At 38.5% G+C, this 21,107-nt stretch overlaps 1 protein-coding gene across 7 annotated transcripts in view; it reads right to left on the reverse strand.

Annotated features, from left to right (window-relative positions):
- Trps1 (transcriptional repressor GATA binding 1) overlaps nt 1–21,107 on the reverse strand; it is a 238,130-nt gene that overhangs the window by 197,736 nt on the left and 19,287 nt on the right. The window contains exon 1 of one of the 7 annotated variants that reach the window (XM_013074151.3): nt 12,659–19,834. The exons of 5 other annotated variants lie outside the window; for them this stretch is intronic. Coding sequence is in view for 1 of the 2 variants with exons in the window: in XM_021262712.2 (XP_021118371.1) it covers nt 816–852 (37 nt within the window). In the remaining variant the exon portion in view is untranslated. Of the gene's footprint in view, nt 1–815; nt 2,217–12,658; nt 19,835–21,107 lie in introns of those variants that run through there. One more of the 7 variants, XM_021262712.2, reaches the window with a different exon arrangement.

The raw sequence follows: 21,107 nt of genomic DNA on the forward strand, positions 1-21,107 counted from the left end.
TAGAATGCCTGAAGAAATGATAATTCATTAATGTTATCCTTCCATCAAAATGAAGAGAAAATGGTTTATGCCCATATATTAATGTCAAGGTGGTTGGGAAAATGACAATAATTTCAATACCAAGAGAACAAAGTTAAATTAAAAATGAATAGATCTAAATACATTAAAATTGGAAAGATTATTTTTCAGGACAAAAAAAAAGTTATAGATCTTACTGATTAATCATTATATGAAGAGATGTAATGGGTCAAAGTTTCAAAACTATTCAACCAACATGTTTAGTGCCTCAGAGGAAAAACACGATTAATTAAGCTATCACCTCTCTAAATTTCAGTCCCTTCTTGCACCCAAGAACTGAACTTTAGAATGTGTATGACTCACTGGTTCCTTATGCTGAATAGAGGCCTTACTAATATACATTGCAAAGAAGGTTAAACTGCTAAAACTTCAAAGAAGTATCGGAAAGGTCACTTGGGTTTTATTCTGTGTTAGGGGGGTAGGGGCATGTTCTTTTTAGTTGCTGTTCTCAAAAAAATGTGGCTAGTTGACTATACTTTGAAGTACTTATAGAAAAAATAATTCTAACTGGAATTATATCATCATAATTCTTCAGAGTGACATATTATGTAAATAAAGCACATTCGCAATACTTCTAAGTGGAAGAAACTCCCCAGCAAGTCATAAGTTAGATACCGTAAGACTAGAGCCACCCTCCAGTTATTATCTGAAAGACAAATAACAGATTGCGTGACGCTTTACTGTGTGCCAAGAACTTTTCCAGTTAACATTTTCACTTGAAAAAATAGATCACATACTTGTAAAATCATACCCAGCACTGACTTCATAAGGCATGTGGCTTTAGAGGGCTTTCTACAATTAGTAATTCTATTAGTCAACTAGCAGGAAGCTAATGCAACTGTCTGAGAAGACGCTCCTAGGACACAGAAGACATTTGGAGAGCTGATCTGTACATCTGCAAAACAAAGCAAAAAAAAATAGTTTCCTTCCCAAATGATGTAAACGTACTTTAATGTATCACACCTAAAATACATCAATACAGCAGCACCATGAGCTGCTGGGAAAACATCTGATAAAAGCAGGAGCAGACCTTGGGCAGGCTCCTGTCCTCCCTTGGATTTTAATAAAGCAGCAGGGGGAGGAAGACGATAAAAAGATCACAGGACATGAAATCAGTTTCACAACAGACTATGATGTTGGTGAAGTTATTTGACCACAAAACCCCCTCAACCCTAACGACTACGATACTTACCTACTCTAAGGTGGGGGAGGATAGGATCTTAATCTGTAAACATCAGCAACGGCTTCTTTGGGAAAAATTTAAAGTCATTAAAATACATAATAACCACGAGACTGAACCTCAGTCATCAGTTTTGGCAATTCTGTTTTAAACAATATCATTCTGCTCCGTAGCAATGAATCCACCTCACACAAACTACGAAAGTAAAAGCGGAAGATGCCAGTTAAAGTAGGTCCACTATAAAGAGCCATCAGAGACAACAGAAGCTGAAAGGGACCTGGACAGAGGGGCTGAAAAACTGCGAGGCTCAAAAGTGTTTATTTGGGCCTGGGAGGTAGCTCAGTGGTGCTGCACCTGCCTGGCAAGCGCAAGGTCCTGAGTTCAATTCCTGGTACCAAAAGAAGAAGTGCTCATGTAAGTCCTCTATGTAATTTTGAGATACGAAACTGACCCTGGGTAATAGTAAACACGGTTTAAACTGACCTCATCCTCCACTTACACTAACACGTGTACTTAAACATGTGACTGCCAAGATAGGCAAACAGGTTAAAAAGATGTTTAGCTTCTTCTAAATGTTCTATTATGTTTTCAATTCTGCGATATAAGATATTCCATCTGCAAAAATCATAAACGTCTACTCTTGACTAACTGTATTTCTTTCAAAATTAAAACAAATCTAAAAGCTTTACATCCTTAGAAAGTGTTTACTATTACTTTTTTAGAAAGCAATTGAAGGTAGTATGACTATGTTACGTATTACTTAGATTTAAGCAGTGAAAATAATAATCAGCATTAGAGCTTAAAATATAATCCTGATAACTACTTGGTTTCACTGATTAAAATGCTTAAATATATAAGAAAACAGTTTTCTGTAAAAGATGGAATTATGTTCTCAGAGCCAAAGGAATCTGAGTTTTTCTATTAAACCTGAATACTGTGAATTAACTCACTAATGATTCAGTTATATTTAATATATCTGTAATACATTAAATATATATGGAAACATAAACATGTCTGCCTATATAAATATGTATTTAAATATGCATGGTTATAAATATTGCATACATTTATGAAATACTCTCACTCCAAATAAACTTATAACAGATAATCAAATAAATTATTCAACTAAAGAAATCAACTATCACAAAAATTTTAAAAGAAACTGACATCACACATCCGCCCAAGGCAGATAGCAGGACTGTTTATTTTCATTAGATGATAAACTACTTGAAGGTAAGATAAGGAAATTATACATGTTCTTTACAGAATATTGACCTCCAAGTAAAGAACAAAAATCTAAGGAGGAAGAAAGTCTGTGGAAACCACACATCCAGTTTCTGGACGTGATACAGATCACATGCTTGGGTGACCCACCGCAAGTCTCTGTTGCTATCCGCATAATGAAGGACTGAATTATTTCTAAACTTCTCCCTGACTCTGTGACTCTGTAATCGTTCTGGTTAGTAACACTTTAGTTTTACCTTTGAAAACCTTTGTCCAATTTCACCGAAAGACTATAAAATATTAAACTGCCAGCAACTAAGGGTGGCCTAAATACTACTAATGCCTACCACTACTCAGTAGTTATTCATTTGCCCAACATTCAAGAGTTAAAAATTATATTCTACACCAAAGACATCAAGAAAAATCATTTTAACTGTATTTTGTCATCAGTTTCAGAGAGAAAAGGTGTTACTGAAGAGCAAAGAAAATGATCACAAGGACTCCTGTTCCTAAAAGAAAAAAAAAAACCCTAAGCATTTTCCCAAATGTCATCTCGTGCGTGTGTGTGTGTGTGTGTGTGTGTGTGTGTGTGTGCGCGCACATTCTGAACAAGACTGTAAAAAATTAGGGGGACAAAGATTGTGTAATTTGACCTCAGTCTCAAATCCTGCTGCACATGATTTTTATTATAAGTAGCAGCTCCTATTTTCATAATATATAATACCAGATGACATGTTCTTTTTGTTTTTCTAGATAATAAAACTTTCAAGTGCTTGAAATCAAAGCTTAGCACAAAAAGGAAAGTCCTGATGCTCTTCTCCTCTGTGAGTATATGTTTTCTTCCCTGTTTGCTTATGTCATCGGCCTAGGAGCACTGAGATTAATTACACATTTCATGTAGCCTTTATTTTTAAGAAATTTTAAAAAAAAGAAAAAAGAAGACCAAAATGTTTCTTTTGATCAAAAGTCTCTCACAAAGAATTTAAAGAATTAAGCAAGTGATAGCAAAATAAAAGGAAGGTCAAGTCTTGGGCCTATAGCAAACTAGATAGCTTCCATATGAACAACATACAAAGTTCAGTTTTTAAAGAACATATGTGTTCGCTCATTGGTTTGGGGGAAAAACACTTGAATACTGTCTACTCCATATATACAGATCAAAATCAGATTGCCTAAGTGAACTATAAAATGCAACAGACATTGTTTACCCAATTCACAAATCCAAGAATTACCAAAGGAGTTTAAGTGTTTTCTATTCCTTCAGATTTCAGGGCAATACTTCAACGGTCCATCACTTTTTTTGTAAACTGTTTCAAACTTCATAAACCCAGCGTCAGATCCTGTTCTTTTTTTTTCCTTTGGTACCGGGGATCAAACTTGGGTCCTTGTGCTTGTGTAGCTGGCAGCGAAACCACTGAGCTAAATCCCCGGCCCCTAGATCCTGTTCTTTGCTATCCATTTCTATTTAATTTGTTCTCTCTGAATCTACTGTGCCCGAATTTTTTAAGGTATTTTCGGACATCTTAAATCCTGTTGAGATTTAAGTGCCATCATCTTTAAACAACTCCCATCAAATAAATATCTTATTAATTCATATCAAATTAATGCAAAATGATCAGTTCTATTAACATATGCTTCAGAGCACAACGCCAGTTAATAATCATCTGGACCCTAGAGCTAGCCTAAACCTCTTTCTTTCTCTCTCTCTCTCTCTCTCTCTCTCTCTCTCTCTCTCTCTCAGATAAAATGCACACTATTTAGATATCCTGTTTCAAAGAGTTTTGATGCTGGCCCAAACACATTTTAGTAGGCTTTTATTTCACCGTGCTAAGTTCACTATATTTTAAATATCTAATTTCAAATGCCCTAGTCTAGGTAAAAGAAGACAATGTGGTAAGTAATAATATCTTATTTGCCAAAATCATTCTTCATGTATCCATATAGGACGTGAAGAAAGAAGTTCATTAAACATTTCACTTTTAGAAGAAAATTACAAAATTTATTCCTTCAAAAACTTTATAGTAGAAGTTTAAATGACTCCGTGGGCTACCTCTAGAAAAACTGAAGAATGCATCCCTTTCACTAAGTGGCATAACTAAAACAGAGAAGTAGATGTTACATAAAGAGAATGTTAAAAGGAAGGGGGAAGTGGTTAGTCTTCATTTCATAATTGGCAAGAAGCAAAAATATTAACAACTCTGATTTGAATAAAATTACAGTTTCATAAAGCAAATGTAAAATGTTATCATGTTTCCCCACACATGTGCAATTTTTCCTTTTCTTTTCTAAAAAAATATTATTGGCTGTAATAACTGTTGGTTTAAAGAGACCAATCTAACTATATTTGCATATAGGCCATGCTCAACTTCATCCTTTAATTCTTTGTTAAATTTAAAATACTTCACCAGGTCCTTGGGCAAAGAATCAAACACAGAATCATGTACAAAAAGAGTAGCTCATGGAAAAATATAAATGCTTCTATTTATCTTGATGGTTATGAAGCGAACTGACATTTTATTGGATGAAAATTAGATTTCCAATGATAACAAAAAATAGCCAAGTACTCTGCTTTATAGGAATATTTTTTTTCTTTCTTCTTAGTATTGGTTCAAAAACACCTTTGTATATTAAAGACAGTCTGGTTTTATGTACTGATGTTGTTTTGTCTGTTTTCTAATCTGTTCTTCAGATTTTCCAACAGAAAAGAAAATCTCATTCACTCAGTCTACCAATGTAACTGTCTCTCGGGTTGTCTTGGTTCTCCCATAGGAAACCTGTGTCCGCCATTGCTAAACCATTTGGTAAAGGGAGGCAGCATATATCATAGTTACTCCAAAGGTACAGTCCAAGAAGACAACAAACGTCATTAGTAATGATGCCGCTGTCTTCATAGCATGAGTAAGCCAGCTGCAAGGCAAGATTTTGCTTTAAAGAGTGGCAAACTGAACACAAGATTAAAAGGTGTACTGACAACTGATACTGATAATCTGCTGTCTCTGTGTACACAGATATATAGAGAGAAAGCAAGACGCAGATAGAAAGACGCACATATCTCTCTCTCCAAAATGAAGGGAAGTAACTTTGCACCACTGTAAGCAACAGTTCCTCCTCATGAAACCGGGAAGTAACTCACAGCCTGCTGTGCTCTTCAACACAGTAGGAAGCAGCTGCGAGGCTGGCACCCTGACAGGCAGAGCCAAGGACAGAGCCACCAGAGTCTACTCATGAAGGCACAGGCATCATGAGGAATTCCCTCACAAACAGCGATTTAAAAATAAATTCGGACTGCCTATATATAATAACGGTCAATAGACAGGTGATAGAGGCAAGGATCTTTTCCCTGCATGTACTTTCTAAAGCTCACTCACATCAAACAGTACTGGTTGATAGCTCTGGCACTGTACAATTCACATACATGATACAAACTATGGTTTCAATAACACCCTACTTAGTGCTGACTACTTAATTTAGCCCACCCATCATCATTTTTACTTCTGATGAAAACAAATTATGCGCACACAAACACACACACACACACACACAGGTTGAAGTCATTTTTCTCTTTTGTTAAACACAATGAACTTTTCCAAAGAAATCTGATCTTTTTTTAAAAATTACCATATTTAAAAGCCACTTATAACGGTAAGAAGGGTTGTCATTTTTTCCTCTCACCTAGAATGGAAAAACAGTTTTATGTACAGAGAAACACAAAGCACCCAGAGAATCTATTCATAATTTAGGTATGTAACAAGTTTAGGAAGCTTTAGCTGTAAGAATCTCTTCTGAAAATCCCTGATTTCAGAACATTCTGCTTATGCTCATACCCCAAGCTCACCTAAACTCTGCCTAGGCTTTTAATATGGTAACTGTTTAAACAGAGATGAAAAATCCATTAAGTTTCTTTATGTCCTTCCCAAGATTTTGCCTTTGAAAAAGAAATGAAAGGTTTGTTGGTCAAGTTCAGTTCAGTGAAAACTGTACTGGATACGCCGCTCACTGAGATCCAGGATGTACATTAGCAACTGTATCTCTAAAAATATCCGCGGGGTTGGAGGACCGAGTCTGTTCAAACTGGATTAGAATTCTCTAGGCTTGTTTGGCTTCATTTCACATAATGCCGCTTACCCAACAAAACCCATGTTCCACAAACAGAGAGGGAGACACTGTTTTCAGATGATAAAGCATGTGTGATACTTTGAAAGAAAACAGTATTCCTCCATTCCATTGGCAAGAAAACGAGGCTACTCTGCTGTGAAGTGGACTGTACTGAAGCCCTGGTTTTTGGTTTTAGCCCCCCTCCCCCCCGCCCAGCACAGTCATCAACTTTAAAAGAAGATCACGATGTATTACCGTGAAAGATTTACAGTCAGCATTTTGAAAGAATGGGCAATGGCAGAGGATTAGAGAATGAACACTGAGTTTTGAAAAGTGGCAGATGAACTATGCATGTGCAATAAGATCCTGGATGTCTAAATTATACATTCATAAACATATACCCCAATGTCAACTCTGAGCTAAACAGTTTTAGTGCATAAGCAAGCCCTTTTAGCAAGGCGGGGGTTGAGACAGGATCGCAATTTAGAGTTCAGGCTGGCCTTCAACTCACTATGTAGTCCAGGTTGGCCTCAAACTCACAGCAATCCTCCTGCCTCAGCCTCTCGAGTGCTGGGATTACAGGCATGCACCTCCACAAGAAAGCCTTTTTTAAAGTTATAGTTTATGATGTTGTCCCACAATGTGGTTAATTTAAAAGCTTTTACACTAAATGCACCTCATTATTTTACAGTAATTAAAATGTTACTTGATTAAAATTAAATCAGAAACTAAAACATAGTCAGGAGTCTAATGAAATACGGAGCATGGAAAGCCACCGGAGAAAGACCCTGGATTGCTTTAAGGCATCTATAGTTCCTATGGTTACAATCGGTGGTCCTCAAATGTGGCAGATGCCTGTGAGAATAGATCTCATCCTCACTGTCCTCCCAGATTATCAGTAAGTCCTCATCCCCTCAACTCCACTCAGGCTCTGTCCCAGGCTAACTGCAGGGATAACAAAGAACAGAACGTCAATGCCCGGGACCACGGTCAGACACAGGGACCGAGTGCAGACCCAGCAGCACATCTTCTGCCAGCCTGGCTCGCGTATCGGGGAGGGGCAGAGAAACAGACACTGTGTGCACAGAGCAGATTCCCTGTCCTACCCTTGTAGATCCCAAACAGACCACAGTGATTTACTTGTTTGGGAATTTTGTTGTTAGTACATCTCCCAAAGATTAAAACCAGAGTGTTAGGGGGAAATAGTCTAGGTACATGCTGAAGTAAGTCTCGAACAGAGAATAAATTTTAGGTTACTTTCAAACATGAAGCCAGATACAGAAGTAAAGTCGCAGTAACAGCCAAATGTAAAAGGGTGACCACACATCTCAGTCCCTACCTTAGACACCCTAGAGAAAGAACAGTGATTTGATACACATGTGCAAGGCTGCTGAATCAGGACAGGAATTAGCTCATTCGTTAAGTATTTTTATAAGTAATCGAATCAATCTTCACTTTCAAGTTTAATATAAATTTAAGAATCTATCTAAATATACACAGATGTACAAACACACACACACACACACACACACACACCCCTTTAGGAAAGATTCCCACCACCTGCCCCCCATTAGTAATTGTTTTTCTCCATCATCTTCCTGTGGACACCTGTTATAACAGACTAAGGAAAAACAGATATGATTCTAGATTCAGGTGTTTTACAAATAGTTCTTTCAAAATCTAACTGAATAGTGAAAGAAGCCAAAAGTCAGAGCTAAATTCTTTGTAGGATCTTGAAATGTGGATAAAGATTTGAATTTGTAGCTAGGAACAGAAGTGTACAGTGTTAATGTTATTATGAGCCAGGCACTGTGCCAAGAATGCACTATCTCCTCTGATTTTAATTTTGGTTAATGATCTTTTGAGCAAAGTGCTATTATTATTCACATTTTACAGATGAGGCTCCTGAGACATGGACATTTGAAAGCACTACCTACACGTCTAGTCGTTGAACCAACTTGTTCTAAAAGCCTGCAGTCTTGCCAGATCACTCAGTTTCCTATTATAGTTTTCATAAACTCTCTTGTGTTTTCATTTTTCATGAAAAAGAGTTTAGCAATGCATGTTTAGATAAAAAAGTAACACGTTACACTTTAAAAAGCAAGAAAACAATCCGGAAGAACTGCTTTACAAAGATTGCCATTAAACTATTTGTTTCACGCTACAGTTCTGTGGAGTGAATATATCACCTTAACATTCTCTGGGATTCCTAGGCTACCTAACTTTTGGATTTGCCTCATAACACATAGAATATCACTAAGGTTACCAAACTACACGTCTCTAAAATGGATTAACTTCTACACAGCGCTCCACAATTCTTACAAGTGAAAATCTTCTCCACTGCCATGTGGTCCTTTAGGCATGTGGCCTTTTAAGATACTAGTTATGCCACGTTATAATTATATCTTAGTGTCTTAGGCAACTCTACTCAACTGTGAAGTCCTCCATCCTTATTGATATTATTAATGCTAAATCAAAAAATCAGTATACATCTCATATATGTGATCATGTTAATCAAATTAACATAACAATTCATATATGTAAATAGCTCCCTGTCATCAACGTTCTCCAACAGGAGCAACACATTGAGGCCAGAACATGCTTCCATCATCAGCAGTGATGCACTGAGATGGTGATTACTGGAGAGCTGGATGCTGGCATCCTGAGGCAAGGGACATGTAAATTTTTAAATTGGAAGATGATACTAATGTGGCCCTCCCGCAGAGATAAGCCTAATACAGAGTAGACACTCACAAAAATTCTTACTGGATGGATGGATAGTTGAATGGGTGGGTGGGTGGATGGATGGATGGATGGATGAATGAGTGGATGGTGGGATGGATGGGTGGATGGGTGGATAGATGACTGGATGGTGGGATGGATGGGTGGATGGGTGGATAGATGACTGGATGGGTGGATGGGTGGGTGGATGGATGGATGGGTGGATGGGTGGATAGGTGGATGGATGGATGGATGGATGAGTGGATGGGTGGATAGGTGGATGGATGGATGGATGGATGGATGGATGGATGGATGGATGAGTGGATGGGTGGATAGGTGGATGGATGGATGGATGGATGGAGGAGTGGATGGTTGGATGGATAGACAGATGGGTGGGTGGATGGGTGGATATCAATATTAACACACTTAAAAATTTCTCCATATTGTTTATCCCTTCAAGGAAAGCTGGACATTAAATGGAGTGGGAAAATAGAAGCTAGACAAATGCTAAACTTGTCTCATCAACGTAACACACCGAATCAAGACGTACAGGGAAATGAAGCATTAATTTTGTCTTTCTTTAGGCTGAAAAAGAATCAGGTATCACAGCCTTTGATTCATAGGCACAAAGCAGTAATCCCACATATAGTGAGAAATAAGGATGGTTAAATTTACTGTTTAAAACTGTGAATCACAGCCATTTTGGCTTGATTCAGAGTCTGTAAATGTCTATATAACTTTATGTAGTGAAAATATCTGTGGAATGATTGCACAGTTAGAGGAAGGTTCATTAAAAAAATTAGCTTGCTCTCTATATAGTGGTAATTCACTAATAACATTACTGTTTTCACTAGAATCAATTTTTATGTTCCTATGACTGCTTAATTACATTCTCAACATGAATACTATATAGTATCATTTATTAAATATATAATAATTACTATTAATATATGTATTTATATGGACATATATACTTTATTTATAAATTTTTCACCATGCTTTCTCTGATACTTGGAGACTGAAAGTATCCTCTACAACTAGGCTACCACATAAAAAATAAATAATTAAATTTGTCTTTTAAAATACAGCCTGGGACAGAAAACAAATGCACTAAAGTCAGCCCTACCTGGATCAGACTCCTACCAACTTCAAACATCATGAAGGACACAAAACTTTTAATTTAAAAATATACACACACAGGGAATGAATATTCACAGTTTTGTTATCTAAATTTTCTAAACTGGAAACAACCCAGTTGTACATTTAACAGTAGAATCCTTTTTTTAAAAGTTGTCCATATGAGAAGACAATTGAATACCCGATCATACAAAAGAATTCTATGCTACAACCTAAAATGAAGAAACTACACATGTCAACGTGCAGAACTTTCCCAAACAGGAGATGTGTGAGATACAAAGTTAAAAAAAGTAAAACTCATCTAGAGATTAGCAGTCAGCAGAGTGATGGACTCCTGAGGAGGAAGACAGAGAACAATAGTGGACACAAGACACTTCCGAACTACTGGAAACACTGTGCTTGACCTAAGAGATGTTGCATAGGTGTATTTATTTTGTGATACTATATTACATCACAGACTTGTGATCTGTGTACTTTCCACCTAGAAAGTCAGTGTGTATATGACTTTCCAGTGAAACAGAAGCTTCTCTGCAGAAAGCGTGAAGTAATACACTGAGAGGAAACTCCGCAGCAGCTCTATTTAAAGGGCAAGCCAAGCAGCTCAATGGAGTAGATGCACCGTTGGCCCCTCGTGCTCTTCAGCACAAGGAGCCTGCAGCTACCAAAGTAGGCAACAGGGTGATGAAAGAAAAAAGAGAAATTAAGAGAGAAGGGGGGGTGAAGGGCACACAGGTAATGGGGGAAAAAAATAAGAACCAAGATACATCATGTACAGGTACAAGCACCCAATGATAAATGTAAACGTATTGTACACCTAAAATGTACCAATAAAAGAATTTTTTTTAAGAAAAGAGAAGAAAATAAAAGGTTCTGGAGTAGAAAGACTTAAAATGGTAAAAGGTTAGATATAAAAGAGTTATGAAGGCCAAAAACAGAGCAGAAAGCAAAAAGAAGAAGAAGGTAAGGAGAGAGAAGGAACTGGAGGAAAGAACTGTCTTACATTCTACGAGTGGTGGTGAAGGTACCGAGAGGAAAAGGGGCAGGCACACCTTCGTAGCTATTGGATACGAAGGATCAGGAGGTCAGACTGTATTAATTACACCAAGCTGACCAGCTGAGTAAAAGGAGAAGAGAGCTAATACTTGCTGTGCATCTGCTATGTACCAGCTATTTATTCATTGGCTCACATAATTCCCCATTTAGTCTTACAGGCTTTTGCTGTAAGTTATCAATTAATTCCATTTTACAAATGAAAAACAGGAGCTGAAAAGGGGTTACAGTCCCCTCTTTACCTCAGAAGCTTAAATAGGTATATGAAAAATGACAATAATACCATACTGTGGACTTGCCAGAGAATTCACGTATCTAAATTCTGAATATTTTTCTGAGATGGACTAAATGAAATGTGTCTAATGAAATGTGATAAATGCTACCTCCCGCAAAGGCAGCTGCTGTAAATCTATGTCCTAGGGCACACAGTATTCTATCTCACAAATTGAATAATGAAAAGTGGTGGCTCATTTTGCATGAAAAATTTAAATTAATAGGTAAAATTCTATTAGTTTTAAATTTTCCACTTGGTTAATATTTTCTTCAGACTTTGGCTTGTTATCAAATGGTTTCTAATGCACACTAGTAACTGATCCCCCCCCCTCAAAAAAATGAATAGGCACCACACAAATCTTAACAAGAAAATTTGAAAATATTATCCCTTAAAACTCCTTCATGTGGCATGTGGCATTTGCTTTGCAGGTATAAGAAGGTACATGATACATTACATTTTATCATACAGAATTTGCTTCAGTCTTGTATGCTATGATAAGTAAATAGTACAACATGGAGTTCTTCAAGGGCAACTGTAAATGAATGCAGTCAGCAAAACAAATTTGTGAACTTTTGATTTAGGCAGAATAAGGATTAGTGAACTAATGTATTAAACATTCTAGAAGCCAAAGTGTTGATGTTGTATCCATTTTTCTGCTGAATATAGGAAAGAAGCTTACACATGGATGGAAAAAGATATTTGAGGGAAGCGTAACACAATTCCTAGAAAAACAGTGGCACTTTGTTAGAACTACTGAAAATCTACCACTTCCATTTAAACTTTTGTGAAACACTTTATAACAATAATCGTATCTAATTATTTGAAAAGCAGATTACTAGAGGGTCCACAAGAATAAACAGTATTGATATCTTGTAAATACTGTGTCATCATCTTCATACCTGCAAAGGATGCCTTGTTTTTTAGTCCACAAGCCAGGATACTACTCAGAAAATAAAATACGACTGCTGAAATGACTTCACACAACAGTGTCTACATCATCAGGCAACCACGCTGCTCATTTAATCTTGTTATACCTATGGCTCCTCTGTGTTAGTACTGAAATAGAGCAAAGTATATTAGAAATGAGACATTAAGGAAGAAAGGAAAACTGTAGACTATTCAATGTTTACCATCTTCCAAGGTTTAAAAAGAAGCAACTTGTAGAGTCCCAAAATATCCTGCCCCAGATTACTGAAATAAAAGTGGAATTCTGCACACAGTATTATTCAGTATGGCCCTGAAGAGCTAAAAGATGAAGTGGTCCCTGGCTAGTAATGTCTTCAGTCCAGTGTACAGATGGCAAAAAGATACATAAAATACATGTGCCAGTCCCAATAAGTTAAAGGATAGCACCATTCTGGAATGTCTTAGAATACCACCTTAGAAAGGACTGCTTCAGACATTTCAAACTGTCGCTCACTTTATCCATTTGTGTATTCTTCACTTGAAGTTCATGAAGAAACTGTAAATTACTGCTCAAACAAGCATCTGATACCAGGGTGTTATTTTTTTTTATAGGAACCAAAGGCAGATCTATCTCCTGGCCCCAGTACCCATGTAGCATGCCTTCCTATGTTCCATACAAATATTACAAAACAGAGTAAGTGCTGTGATAACTTGCCATCCAAACTAATGAGACATTTATTCATTCTATACACCAGGAATCGAGTGAGATGCTGAAGACAGCACTGTATATCAGGTAGGCACAAAACTCGCCCTCAATGTGCTTAGAGTTTAGAAAGAAAAATAAAACGGGATGACAGGGTTCCTAGTCAGGATTTAGTATAACAGGAAGGAGTTATGGAGAGAGAAGCATAAACAGGAGGGCAGAATCTGGCCACGTTAAGAGAAAAAACTGTGAGACTCGGGCAGACGAAATGGAAGGTAGAAACTCAGACCAGAAGAGAATGTGTTTTCTTAAGCAAATTGAGAGAGACTGCATTATTTGGGCATTTCTGAGTTATCATACTCTTTAGATAGTTAAATTAGAAACACAACTACCAATGTTTTATTTATGTTTCATTAATTGGCTTGCTGCCTGGATAATGCTGTCATTCATAATACATTCTCAAAGCCCTACACGGGACCTATAAATCCGCAGGTGCTGTTTAGTATTGTGCGAACTTTCTGAAATTACTGAAGTGTGGTGAATAGCCTTAATAGTGAAACTCATTGAACAGATGATAGATAATCAACAGACTCGGCTACTTGAACTTCTCTTTCTTCCTGCTGACTGCTTGATCATATTAATGTTTTATCCTAGCCCTGTCTACCAGGAATCCACTTTCACTCTGAAGTTCTTAGACCTGCAGCAATTTACGATTTCTGAAATAACTTAAAAGCAAAAAGCGGGATTTCCAAAATGAAGGCCAATCTTCCTGGCCTCACTGGGAACTCGATCAGCACTTGGTGAAAACCTCAATGCTGGGAGGTTTTCTGACCCTGGGATAATCTCATGGGATATTCTGATCCAAGTAAATCAGTAGTTAAAATTATGGCCAGTGGCCTCTTTATTTCCAGTAATACCCAAGCAGATGGGGACTTGAGCAGCCTTCAGATTGTATTAGTAAAGGTTTATCTGACACTCCATTTTACACCCATAGTCCCTGCAACTACTCAAGTATCCTTCTGCTTGCCATCCTAGTGGACTTTGGTTCTGAAACAGGAGAATTCCGAAGTCCAGTTACTTTTAGGCAGACAGAGGTTAGTCCTTTTGCCACTCCAGAACAATTCCTCTGAGACGCTGCAGTGCAGAGGCGGAAGATGTGAGCCCAATGTGTAAGACACGCTGACTTGTGAACGTGTGTTAAGGTCAGGAGGGTGCTCCCAGGCACAAGCCAACACTTTTAGGCCAAAAAAAAAATATATATGACATTGTTCTCAAGTTTGAGGCAGTAGGCCTCACCATAAAAGAAAAGCAGAAGTGTTGATAGAGATCTCCTTGTACTTCCAAAAGCCAATCCGTGGTAAAACTGCTTCTTTTCCAGGGTTGGACAGGATAAAGAGAGAAATAGACACTCAGTTACAAACATGCACAGGAAGCACACGAATTCAAAAGATTATGCAAGACTCTTCCCCAAAATTAATAGTAGTTTGGCCAGGTTTTTATCCTCTTCTTTGTACTTATCAGTATTAATTCCTACAATAGTATTTATAACTTGCCTATTTTACAAAGTTGCTTTTAAAGGGAAGAGAAAGAGGAGTACAAATTAAATGAATACAACAATATCTATCAGAGTAGACTGGAAAAGACACTATGCTGTCATTGCTGATGTATTCACCTTTCTTCCCCCACGAGGGGACAAATAATGGGTGACATGCAGTGGCCACTCCATGTATGTTGCAAGAAGAAAGACATCAGGATGTCAGCTTAAAGAGTTTGTACACAAAAATACAGGGTAAATCAAATCGTGGCAGTGAATGTCTATTGCTTACGTCATTTCATGAGGTAAGCACTCAATATAAAATCACTGTCTCTTTTGACAAACCGAGAGTCCTGAACTCCTTAAGGTAGCGAATGCCCAGCAGTGGTGACATACATATACAGCTCAGTAAATACGTAGTATGTCACAGCAGTAGCAACACATGCTTTCGCAATACCAGAACTTCGAATTCCAGAGTCAGTTGCCAGGGAATATCTTAGGCAATGGAAAGGTTAGAATATAACTTAATTATCAACTAAAGGATTACTTTTAAAGGAAAGAATTCTCTTTGTAAACGGTATTTTGTTGAAGTTCTTTTTCATGGAATTTTACACGCTTCCCTCTACTTGAATCGGGTCTCTGTTAGCATCCAAATGTATATGGTAACCAGAAAAAGAAAGACAGGCTCATTAATTATATTCTCTAAATTTGAAAACAGATTAACTTTTGTCTGTGATGGAGAATATGCACTTTTTACCAACTCCCTGAAGGAACTTAGGCTTCTCCCACTCCATAATTCTTCCCCGTGCCCACCTAGAAGAACCTTCACCAAGGCCAAGGATGAGCGTCAGGTTCTAAGATTTCAAGAGACAGCCAGGGCTGTAATTCAAAATGAAATCCTCCAGTTTTATTAGAGTTCGGAGAAGCACAGAAATCGGAGTGCCAATGTGAACAGGCTCACGAGGGACCAGGTCTTCAAGGAAGGCCTTGGGAATGAATTGCTGACAAGATATCTGCAGACCACTGTCTGTCTCCAGAATGCTCCCCAAGGACTGAAAGCAATATAACTTTATTTTCCAAACTGCTGATGTGCCTGAGAATGTTGCGGGATAAGACTATGTTTAAACAGGAAGTAGCTCTCTGTGAGAGGTAAGCTCATGTACCGTGAATGAAGTCCCCGGTACTGGCTAGATACTTAGGCTTGAGAATTAATACTCTCCTTACACCACCCTTTCACACAGGGAGTGAGTCCCAACATTTATTTACCCAGATAATATAAACACTCATCCTGGAGTAATTTATTTCTCAAACAATTTTACTGCCTAACTCAGGGGTGGGGACCTGCCGTGGAGAGCAGTCTGAATTCACTTGTAGCAAATTTTCTGTTTTAAAATATTTTTGAGAAAATATGGTAAAGTGATTATCCTTCTGGAGCTAGAGACACTGACACTGTCACATTAACTCACAGTTTGTTAAATACTGTGCAATCTTTCTATAACATTCTTTGTTAGGAGACTAGAATCAGCATATGGGAATTGCTCTTTTCCTGCTAAACTGAAGTCATTACTAACTACTCATCTGTGACATGTACTCTTTCTTGTAACCAGGGATTTTAGCTTCACAAAATTTAGAAATTGCCACATTGTTTCTTGGCATCGCCTTCAAATGTGACATCATTTAAATTTTATAAAACTCTGCTTTAGCAAATACACTACTGGGTGCCAGGTTAAAGATTTCCAAAAAGGGCAGCAGGGTCTCCATAGGAACCGACCACAGATTGCTCTTCCAATCTATACTGTCACATGCCTTTCATTAAGGGCACATGGAATTACCATAAGCTCAACAAATGCATTTCAAAATGGGTTATCAAATTACCAGCCTATAGAAATGGCTTCCAGTTACTGAAGATTTGTAGTGAAAAACAAAAGCTACATTTTCAGTTCCCCTAATTTCCCAGGTCTAAGGAATATGAGTACGTTTTGTTTCAAATATACATATGTTAACAAACACTATGTAAATGCATCATCATAAATATGCATATGAACCTACAGATTCACTTACTGCTGAGCAAAAAATAAAACAGATCAGGTCTAAATGACAAGGAAGTTTTGAGAGAATTACTATCATTCAGATACCTTGGAAGTCTTATTTTGAAAATTATTGAAAGAGTACTAGAACTCCCTCCATGATTTGAAAACTTGGAAATTCTAGATGTCTCATCAGTACCTCCACAAGCTCCTATTTATGGAGCTTGCAAATTTTGTAATCCAAGTACAATTTGATAGCATCAACCCATCCACAAAAATTTAGAATTGGTGCTCTCAGCTAAGGGTATCTTTTCTACAAAATAAAAAACAGTTTCAATAGTTCTGTATAATTTCCCCTAGAAAATTCAATGACATTTTTTTATCACTGTTAAGAAAATGTTTTGAGTATCTAACCTATAGAAAAAGCTTTATTAATTTTAATCACTTTGTTATTTCTTAAACAGATACATTTTCTTAATACTTTTATCCCTGGTGTTAGGGACACACACACACACACACACACACTTGGAAAATTCAAAGCATTTAGCTTGAAATTTTGGGGTATGTGGTTGTGAATGTTCCTTCAGAATCAGATTTCTGTAGAGTAGACCCCACGATAACTATGGAGTCACATAGCTTCCAGTTATTATCTTCAGGGGCCTGGGTAATAAGGTCGTTTTTATTAACAAAGTATTCATGATCGTGTAGCATACAGCCCACATATGAAAAAGATAAATTTTAAAATATCTCAAGAGAACCACAAGACGTTATCTCTGAGAAACCAGCCCTGAGAACAGGGTCTGAGGTGTCCTGTTGAAGTTACCACAATCTATTGACAAAGAAGACCGTGATTAATTCTGAAGGGGAATTTTGTAAGACTCAGTTCAGAGAAGAGGAAGAGGATTCATGAGATTTACACAGAAAGTAAGCTATGGAAGGAGATGTCTGGCTACCGGAAAGGCATTTTTAAAACAGCATGAATTAAAAGTAGGTACTATTACAAACACAAAATATTAAAAATGAAGGCACAGGGCATTAATGATCCAAAGAATAAAGCACAGACGTACAATATGAAAAAATAACCCCAAAATTCTTCCTTCAAGAATTCTGACAACTCAGAGCAGCCTGGAACTTGGCACTCTTGAGCAAATCTTATACCACAGAAATTCAAAATAAAAGAACTAATGAATTCAGGCATCTATTCTACCCAGAGCATGATGCCAGGTTAGTGTCTGGCCATAATACGATGCCATTTTTTCCCATAATAGCTGATAACGATAAGTCTTGGTTTCTTCCACTCTGTACATAACCTAAAAGTTTCAAAATTATTAAACTCTTCAAATTATTCCTCCTTGAAACATCACTCTGAACAATCTAATGAGCATTTCCATCATTAATATTTTATAGAAATGTAAACGATTAGAAACACAGCCATGATTAAAATTATTAAAATAAATATTCACAGACTTTTTGGCATTCACCAATCCTATTTCACATGCCCTAAGCTGACCCTTTCCCAAACCCGTGGCTGGGTGTGATTACTGAGATCAACAGGTGGGAAAACTATATACTAGAGAAGCTAGAGACTGCCTCTAAGTCTGATTCCACAACACAGTCAAGGAAACACGGTTACAGCCCGCTGGAGTGGACACTACTCCAATCCCATGGCCCAAATGCACTGGATGACTGGATGCTCTCTAGTTTAATTTGTACTGTGCATATTTAGAGAACAAATAAGCTTGGAAAAAGGCCAAAGTGTTCAAATTACAGAAAAATGCAAAGCAAAACAAAATTAAAGAGGTTAAAAAATATTGTGCTGCACACTTAGGACCCCTGAAGTGCTAAGTGAGTCCCACTGTCTCGAAAGGGCTCCTCCAACAGAGAGAAAAATGTATGGTGGACTCAGGTCTTTGCTGTTTGTATACTAAAACCAGTAAACCAGTGTTTCCAGAGCTGACCTCAATACCACTGTATTAACATGGTGATTATTTAGAAGCTTGAGGACACAGGAGTACTAATTAATAATTAATACTGTTGGTATTTAAGCATAAGGTCATGATTTTCTTTTAAACATGTTACATTAAAAAGACATGCTATAGAGAACCCCTCCATATATTCAAGGGACAACTGCTTTTATTTATAAAACATCTCTAGGTTAACACTGTCTTATGAAACCAACTCATCAACTTAATAACTCTCCCTACTGAAAGCAACACTAGAAGTTAACCTGTCACAGCTTAAACTGAAGGATTTAAATTGCCTTATTTCATTTATTGCTTTTAATTTTGAAATTAGCGAAGGCATCAATATATACACCTTTAAAATGGCCATTTCACGTCCAGTTATATATCAATTATTTGCTTTAGCTAATGTTAGGTATTCAAGGGGCTTCAAGGCCAAACCAAGAAACTGGATACAAATTATATGACTCAATTAAGCCCAATCTTTGCTAAATACCTGTTGTAGAAAGGACTTTAGAAATGCTACCAAAAATACTGCCATTTCACGATATGTCTTTAATAATATGGGCTTTTAGAGATGCCATCATTACAGTGGGTGTACAAGGCATACTCTTAGCAAGAATTAATTTCAAAATAACCTCAATAATGTCGGAAAGATAAATCTTAATAGGGATCCGTGCACAGCAACTGCCTTGAAGTTCATAATTGAAGAGAACTATGAAAGACCTCAATTCCCACAGCACCAAGGAACCTCAGCCTCTCCAAAAAGGCTTCATGCTTCTAAAGCCAGGGAATCCGAAGGTCAATTAGGATCCGGCGCCTCGGACGCCAGTGTTTGTTTTATTCATAGCTTTCGCACTGAAGACAGGAGCCCCGTGCCTCCCTGCCCCAAGAGCAGTGGAGAAAGTAAATAAACTTCCAAACACAAGAACACTCTGGGGAAGCAGGTGGGCGGATTTAGAGGCTAATCACCCTTCTGGATGAATGAAAAACCAGCCCTTGACTCGTCGCCTGGCCCCCTAGCCCGCGTGGACGGGTCACAGGTGGATGATGACACTGCAGGGGAGTCACCGCGGATAGCGCATCCTGGGTGGGCAGGAGGGCTTCACAGCCAGCGTCACGTTCAGGAGGGGCCGCGGCGAAGAGGACGCGACGCGCGGGAGCAGAAGAGGAGGAGCGTTCACCCGGATAGGAGAGCCAGCCGACGCGGGAGAGGGACGCCGGCCGGCCGGGAGCGGGAGGCGGGCGCAGCGCGGGCACCGGGAGCGCGGAGGCGGCCGGGCAGGGGCGCCGCGGTCTGCGCGCGTCCACTGGGCCGGGCCGGGCCGAGCTCCCCGGGGACAGCGCCCGCCCGGCGGCGGGGTGACAGCCACGGGCTCAGACTGCAGCCTCCGCCCAGCCCTCCAAAGGAAAATGGAATCCTGTTTCTGCCACTGATCTGCGGCTCTTTTTAATTTTTTTTTACTTCTTTAAAAATAGGAAAAACGAAAAAGAAATTTCACTGTTGGTGTTCAGTTCCGATTTTCCAATTGTCCGGTCCGCTAAAGTATGCTGATCTTCAAAACAGAATTTACTTCTAACAAAGCTAGTAACTGATTAAAACACTTTCTTTTTCAAGATAACCCTAACCATGCTTTATTTTACGCGTGCGAAACAGCGCCGACAGCTCAGACTTCGGGCTGTGGAGACCCCATTGGAAGGAGGAAGGCCCAGGGGCGCAACCGCAGAGGAGCACAAGGCCAGGAAGACTGCAGGACAGCGCGCATGCCCTGTCATTCAGCGGCTTCCCTCAAGACTGCTGATCCAGCCACCAGCTCCAGCTCCCTACACCGACAGACTTTCTGTTTTGTTTTTTTTTTGCAGGAGGTTGCAACTATCTCTACCCAAAGAGCATAAGCTTGGTCGCTTCCAGAACTGTTACTAGAAACATTTTCTAATGTGTTCTATAGAGAGGTGGGGGATTTAGCTCCCTGAGAATGAATCAGGGCCTAAGGAGAAGGCAGGCGGAGGTGCCCATGACCTGGCCTGTCAGAGCCTCTCACTGGGCTGGAATGGAAGGTGCTCAGCCTCCAGGAGAGACAGGCACTGCAAGGACTTTCCGATCAGAACCCAACTGCATACAGAGTAACACCCAGAATCGCCAAATGAGATCCTACCCAGTTAAAAAGCTTCTGCACAACAAAGGAAACAAGGAACAGAGTAAAGAGAAGACCTACA

Source organism: Heterocephalus glaber, unplaced genomic scaffold (genome assembly GCF_053883595.1).
Source record: "Heterocephalus glaber isolate CG9 unplaced genomic scaffold, H.glaber_assembly_v1.0 deba00001555, whole genome shotgun sequence".
Lineage (NCBI taxonomy): Eukaryota > Metazoa > Chordata > Mammalia > Rodentia > Bathyergidae > Heterocephalus > Heterocephalus glaber.